The sequence below is a fragment of the Ailuropoda melanoleuca genome, chromosome 3, assembly GCF_002007445.2.
Source record: "Ailuropoda melanoleuca isolate Jingjing chromosome 3, ASM200744v2, whole genome shotgun sequence".
Classification (NCBI taxonomy): domain Eukaryota; kingdom Metazoa; phylum Chordata; class Mammalia; order Carnivora; family Ursidae; genus Ailuropoda; species Ailuropoda melanoleuca.
In genome coordinates, this window is record NC_048220.1 from 57,502,061 (window position 1) to 57,509,698 (window position 7,638).

Below are 7,638 nucleotides of genomic sequence, written 5' to 3' on the forward strand. Positions count from 1 at the left end.
TTTTGGGTTTTTTGGTAGTTTATGCAGTGTTAGAGGCTATAATACTATATAAAACTATAATAGTTTCCGATTGTTTTGTGGGAATTTACAAGCATTTTCATACATGACACCTCATTTAATCTTTAGACCACTCTGAGGCAAATATTATTCCAGTTTTGAAAACAGAAGTCTAGTTAGGTTAAATGACTTGTCTAAAGTCACATAGCTAAGAAGAAATAGACCTGGATCCACATGTAGGTGTCCTGACTTCAAGTCCCGTTCTCTTTCAGCCATACCTAGCTGCCGTGACTCCGCCTCTGCCTTCAAAGTTGGGGGCATTACTGAGTTTTAGTGGGGTGACTCAGCCTAGTCATAATTGCCCCTGAGGTCACCTCTAATTGTCAATATTAAGCATGTTTTATTTAGGTTCCACAAAGAACCACTGACAAGGTTTATACAAGGGTCTTTCTGATTGAGCTGTTGCCCTGCAGTTTACCATTTTACAAGTCCAGTTAACAATCTGTGATCATCATCCCTTTTATCCTAGGACTGAAAGATAACATTTACATAAATACAGAGGTCAGCCCATTGATGTAACTTCAATACCGAAATGGAATAAAATTCAGTTATTAAATAAAGATATGTAAATTCAGTAAGTGAATGTGGGCCAACAACATTTCATCAACATCAGTCATTATTAGTTATATACACTTATAATCGAAAGACCACTAAAGAAAATTCATGTGATCAGAACTTTCTGATATTAAGTGATTAAAATGGATGTTAACAGGTAGAAGCTAAGGGAGCCAAAGGAAGCTGTAAATTGTGATGGGATTATTAAAGAAATGGCTTGAGAGATAGACCTTCTGTATCTTGGCATAAAAGTGCTGACAACACAGAGGATATTTTATATCTTGACCTTAATTATGAGTATTGTTGTAGGCCCTTGAATTTCTGTTAGCTCAGAATAGAGACAGATTAATCCTAAAGCAGTTAAAGTAATTAAATTCTCATCTCTTTTTTTATGTTAATGCAGCATAGGGAAATGAGTCTCTAAACCAATTCTGAAGTAGAATTTAACTTTTATTTCACTTATGTATCTCTTAATTTTCTTTTACCCTATATGGCATTTTTTAGAATAAAATTCTCCTGATTTTCTTTTTACTCTAGGCTTGGTCCTCCACTGCCTGAGACGTCAAAAAAGGAGCACAGCTCAGCTGAAAACATGTCTTTAGAAACTCTGAGAAACAGTAGTTCAGAAGACCTCTTTGATGAGATTTAACTGTCTCAAAAAGGTACTTTGATGTTCACTAGATTATGTTTTCTGTTCATTTCTTTAAACTAAAAAAACAAGATTTCAACTCAGCAGCAGCTATTACTGTACCTTACAATTTAATTACATACACACTGAATTGAAATCATTGTGCAGAATGGATTATACATGTATATGAAGATGTGATTTGATGACAGTGGTACATTATTCTAAACTATTCATTCACATGCCTATAATTACATAAAATCTCAGACTTTTTATTGCAAAGGACACATTTATCCTATTTAATTCACACGTATTATATGTGGTAGCTGTCTAACATCCTGTCTAGAAAGAGTTTGGAAATAGGACAAAGAAAATGTCTACAGTTCTTTTTTGAATAGTCGTATTCTGAACAGTGTTTGAGCATTTTAATTTGTGAAGTGATGTATAAAATTTATTTTTGGTTTGTACACAGATAATCTCAAAATCTGATGACAAAATTGTTGATGCATTGAAGACTTTGTGTTTTTAATAAAATGTGTTATTTAGCTTAGCTTTTTCCTTTTTTATAGTAATAGGCTTTGCAAGGTGCTTATTAATGTAAATGTAACCCCTTTTTGAACCAAAGACATATTTTTCAGTGATTGTTGATGAAAGGTTTCTTATACATTAAGGGCCTTCTTTGAAAACAAGGATCTTGTGATATTTATCTATCCTCAATAACATCTAGCAAATTAAAAAAAAATACTATTTCTACCTCCTACCCTCTCATTTTGTCTTCATTTCTCTCCAGTTGAACATCATTTTCTCCATGGTTCTCAAAGTTAACAGTGACCACTATGTTGCTAAAGTCAATGGTTGTTCCATTCTCAGTCCTCATCTTACTGAGCCCCTCAGCTACACCTGACACAGTCAGTCACTTCTCCTCAGTAAGCATTCTCTTCATCTGATTTTTGCAGTACCGTAGGCTGTTTGTATTCCTCTTTCTTTTTGGCCCCTGAGTCTTTCTCCTTGACCAACAGTTAAGTGTTTGAGTGCCTCGGGCTTAATCTTCAGCTTTCTTCTTTTCATTACCTGCATTGTCTCCCTGGCTTTTCTGTGACTTTAAATACCTTTTATATGCTAATATCTCCAAAATTAGAAGAGTTCTATTTCCGTAGTCGTATATGTATACATACAGTTGACCCTCGAACACTGTAGGGGTTGGGGCACTTGATACCCTGCATAGTCAAAAAACTGTGTATAATTTTTAACTCCTTAAAAACTTTACTAAGAACCTACTCTTGACTGGAAGCCTTACTGATAATTTAAAGTCAATTAATACATATTTTGTATTTATATGTATTATATATATTGCATTCTTATAATAAACTAAGCTAGAGAGAGGAAAATGTTACTAAGAAATCCTAGGGAAGACACAATACATATAACTAATATACTGTGAAAGATCTGTGTATAAGTGGACCTGCATGGTTCAAACCCATGTTGTTCAAAGGTCAGGTGTATACTTTATCATTAATTTTTTTTTATTTTTTTTAAAAGATTTTATTTATTTATTTATTTGACAGAGATAGAGACAGCCAGCAAGAGAGGGAACACAAGCAGGGGGAGTGGGAGAGGGAGAAGCAGGCTCGTAGCGGAGGAGCCTGATGTGGGGCTCGATCCCATGACGCCGGGATCACGCCCTGAGCCGAAGGCAGACGCCTAACCACTGTGCCACCCAGGTGCCCCTACTTTATCATTAATTTATCGCAAAAGGAGTTTCTTAAAAATCTGAGTACATCTATCTGCTTTGGGTGATTATTTGGATGTTTAGATACATGTAAAGCAGAGATCTGATTGTGTTAACCATCTTTTTCTGCCCCAGTCTTCCCCATCCAACAGATTGCACAACCACGTACCTAGTAGCTCCAGGCTAGAAGCCCAGGAATCCTCCCTGGTGCCTCTGCTTCCCTCTTCTCCCACATCCTGGTATTTTTACCTCCAAATTGCCACTTGCCTCTATCTACTTCTCTCTCTGTGTCTGCTACATCTGCCTCCTGACTGGTCTCGCTGCTCACCTCCTGCTCTGCAATGCAGACAAACTGAAGTTTTTTAATTTTAGGTAAGATCAGTTCACGCCTGGATCGAAACCCTCCAATGGTAATTACTCCTTGCCCTTTGAATAAAGCTCATACTCCTTACCACAGCGTATAAGGTCTGATATGATCTCGCCTCTACCTATCTCTCTCCTTGATTTCCTGCTCCTTTCTCTTTGCTTGCCTTGCTCTTTACTGTCCCTCAAGTAGGCCACATCTCAGAACCATTGTATTGTTGGGCCATACACTCAGAATGTTCATCTTTATATGGTTGGTTTCTTTTCATCTTTCAGGTCTAAAACCAAATGTCACCCCCTCGGAGGTGCTTTCCCTGAAAACCCTTTCTAAAGATGAGCACACTCCCAGTCACTGTCTCATTGGAGTGTTTTTTCACTGTGCATATTACTACCTAGAATAATTTTTTCCTCTGTCTGTCTCCCAGTGGGAAATAAGCCCCATCATAGCAGAGCCATGGCCATCTGTTTTATCTCTTTATTTCCAGTTCCTACAATAGGACTAGATTCACAAAGGCTTTTAGTAAGCATTTGTTGAATGAATAAATGCATGTCTGTCACAAAGTAGGCACTCGAAATGTTTCTTTAAGTTATTAGACTGTTTTGAAAATAAACTTAAGGTTGAAATTTAGTCAGTTGATTTGATACAAAAGAATAATTGTTGAGAAAGCTCAAGTACCTTTTATGATTAATTATAAATAATACATGCAAAAATATGTATGCATGTAGGCTTGATCAGAGAGTGAAGGAGAAAGAATTACACATATTGTTGATATCAGAAATAGTATTTTATTAAGTCAATGGAACAACAGAATATTTTAAATAGAAATTTTACTGCATTTTTATTTCCGTAGTGGCTTCCATTTAAGAGAAAAAACTTTAAAATAAATGTAAATGTAAATATGTAAAATATAAAAATATAATTATAAGTCTATAGACTTGATAAGTCTAAAATTCTACTCAGTTACATAGGAACTATACTATAATAATGAGTTTCATATAATCTGAGATTTGTCTTGGAATATTCCAAGGGGAAATTCCAAATTTGTACATAAAGTACCAGAATCTCAAAATAATGTCATCTCATCTGAATAACCAAAATTAGTATACAACTGTGTGTGTGTGTGTGTGTGTGTGTGTGTACACATACATGTACAATTTTTTTAAGTAAAAGAAAAGAAGAAAACAGTTTTGGCTATTAACCCACTAGAGATGAGAGAGTGATGTTCAAAGAGTTTTTCCTAGTAATTGTAGCAGCAGAATCTATAAAATTCATAATATTTACAAAATTTTGATAGTATTTTTCCAGGGCAGTGGCTCTTTTCAACCATTATTGTGTGTCAGATTGATTCAGCTGGTTAGGACAGAGCATAATAAGTCCATAGTTATGGTTCCCTCCTTTATATCTAGTGTGGAGAAATTGACGGGATAGTTTTACATTTTGTGTTATGTAGACAGATACCTATAGGTTTGGTGTTAAGATATCCATATCTGGTCATTCTATGCCACGATTTTTCCTCACATTTTTCTGTTGTCTGTACTCAAAAACAGATTGTTTCAAGAAAACACTAAAACAGGCACAAGAATTAAGTTATAATACAGCATGACTTTTGTTTTTGATTTTTTTGGCCTTTTTTAATCTCTGTTGTAAAACAAGGTGTTTGCATTTTTGAAGTTTTTTTCAACTTAAAATGTATAATTCTTGGCTCTGGTCTATAATCAGATGGTACGACTTAGGCCTCATTAGGGAAGTTCATGAAAGAAAAAGTCCCGTCNTGGTCTATAATCAGATGGTATGACTTAGGCCTCATTAGGGAAGTTCATGAAAGAAAAAGTCCCGTCTCAGGAAGAGATGTCTTTATTATGTAGTTTTAAAAGGTCAGGAAACTACTTTAGACAAGTTTTTCTTAGTGACCTATAACTCAAATTTATAAAATACTAGACCCTATGTTTTAGAGCCAAGTAGCTCTTAATTGGGTAGATTTGATTCAACAAATGTTTATAAAGGATCAGTTATGCACAAAATACAGAACTGGGCCACGTGAAGAATTAAAGGATAAATCCATCCATTCACCAAATATTTGTTAAGCATTTGTGTCAGTCTCTGTTTTGGGCAGTAGGTGCAACAATGAGTGATACATGTGCTCTGTTGCTGTGGAGCTTACATGTTCCAGTAGGTGAAATTTGGGGCCTGCTCTCAAAGAGTGGAAGTATATGGAAGGGGTTAAGATTGGGGCCCCAAACCACTCTGTGATGAACTGTAATATCAAGGTGTGGGAGGATAAGTGGCATAAAGAGAAGAACAAAGAATTAAAAGTTATGGGTGAAGATCCACAGAAGATAAAAGATCCAGCTAGGAGGGTAAGAGAAATTGGTAGGGCGGGGACAGTGAACTGAGGATGAAGCTATCTGCCAGATCAGAGAGAGTGCAGAGGGTAGTGGAGGTAGGGATTTGAGGTTAATGTTCAAGTTTGTAATTGTGAGTCCACAGAATGAAGGAGACAAAAGTTAGAAGGCATCCTGGAAGGAATATTGGCCAGGTGGATTTAGTGTGAAACTAAGTTATGTAATAAAGACATAATAAGAATTGAGCTCTATACTTCAAGCTGACATTTCTGTGGGAAGATATATAGTGCCAGAAATGAGATTGTGGGGCCCTTTCCGGATATCTGGGAATGAGAAAGGAAACCAGTCAATGGGTCCTCAACAGATACTGCCCAGAAACAGCCAGCCCTCTTCCTTTTGTGTCTCTTAATTCTTGCACTCAGTGTTATTTATAGAATCCATTTTTAATAAAATGAAATTAAATAGCTGGCATCTAAATTCATGAACAACCTCATGAATTTGTCTATACATCAGGAAATGCAAAACATAGGTATTAACACAATTCGTAAGGGAGAATGATAGTAATAAAAAAAACTATCCATTTCTAGCTATTGTTTGAAATAAAATTTTTCACTGCTGTTCTGAAAACTTCCAATGCGTGCTTTTCAGGAGGGCAGATTTCATTTGCAAGTGTTCTGTGAGCAAGCCTGCAGTGTTTTTTGTCCGTATTTTGATAATCAGAAAAACGTACCTTGAAAAATACATGACAAGCATTTTGTGCTTGCTTCATAACTGACCATCCATCTCCTGTCCTCTCATCTACTAACTCCCACCTCTGATCTCGTCCACCTAAAACACTCTCCAGCCTACCTTCTACTCACTTTCTCCCTTTTAGTTATGCACATGTCATTCCATTTACCAACTATCATCACCACTTTCTCATTTTCCTCTGCATTCGAATAAGATTGATTACAAATTTTAATTGTTCATATGTTATTTTTCTTCCCTCTTTTGGAGGCCCTTCATCCTAAACTCTCATCTCAAAATCTCACAGGGAACTGTATTTTCTGAATGAGGGTCTCTTTGTCCCTGAAGGCTTTTGGCTCTTCAGGAAAGGAGGGAGATTGGAGCCTGCACTATTCTCATTAAGAGCAGGAGCAATTTTGGTGACTACTGTTTCAGTAAAGGGAACATAGGTTAGTCCTGAACTACCTATGTTTGGTTTAGAGACAGTCTCCAACTTAATTACTATCTTAGAAATAACACAGCTAGGCAAATATACGTAGGTGGAGTAGACAATTTTTATGGAACCTGCTCATACAAGACCCTTGTAGGAATCTGTCTTAACTCTACATCCCTCTGAAAACTGAGCCTGAGATAAGGGCTTGCATACAGGCAATTTATTTGGGAATCTGCTCTCAGGGAGCAGGAGTGCTGGACTGGAAGCATTTAAAAGGAAAGGAGGAGAAACCAGTGCAAGGATGCCGTATCAAGGCGGCCAGCCCTAAGGATGACATGCTCCACGCCGCCAGGATCTTCTGAGTTACCTTCTGAAAGTTGTCTCAGGATTGTACATCCAAGGGGAGAAGTATTTATCCGTGGGTTGCTGTTTCCATTGCTAAAGGGTGTCGTGAAAGCCTTGTTCCCATATATTTCACTTGGGCCCTATTTAATACATAGCAGGTTCCTGCAGGTGACCAAAGCTGCAGTCTCAGGGAAGCCCCAGACAGGAGACGAGAGCAGCACAGGGTCGGTTATCTGCCTGAAGTAGAGCTAAACCTGCCTGGATCTGATTGCCAAAGAAATGGCAGCTATTGAGGTGGGGCCCAGAGGATTTTGAGGTGGTGTACAAGGGGCGTCCAATATAGTACCCTTGTTTTATGTTCCTGCCCCTGCCCCGCCTCCCAACCCGAGCCCTAGCTGACTAGATCAGGGAAAGAAATGGGATCCTCATGGCGTGGCCGAACTTGAGTTCCCTGAAAAAGCC

At 37.4% G+C, this 7,638-nt stretch overlaps 1 protein-coding gene across 7 annotated transcripts in view; it reads left to right on the plus strand.

Annotated features, from left to right (window-relative positions):
* Window positions 1–7,638, plus strand: part of XRCC4 (X-ray repair cross complementing 4) — a 306,485-nt gene that overhangs the window by 218,899 nt on the left and 79,948 nt on the right. For 4 of the 7 annotated variants that reach the window (XM_034656459.1, XM_034656463.1, XM_034656464.1 and 1 more), the window contains one exon: window positions 1,150–1,995. In XM_034656459.1, coding sequence (XP_034512350.1) covers window positions 1,150–1,261 — 112 coding nt within the window. In that variant the 3' untranslated portion in view covers window positions 1,262–1,995. Of the gene's footprint in view, window positions 1–1,149; window positions 1,996–7,638 lie in introns of those variants that run through there. The other 3 variants (XR_004624123.1, XM_034656460.1, XM_034656461.1) reach the window with 1 other exon arrangement.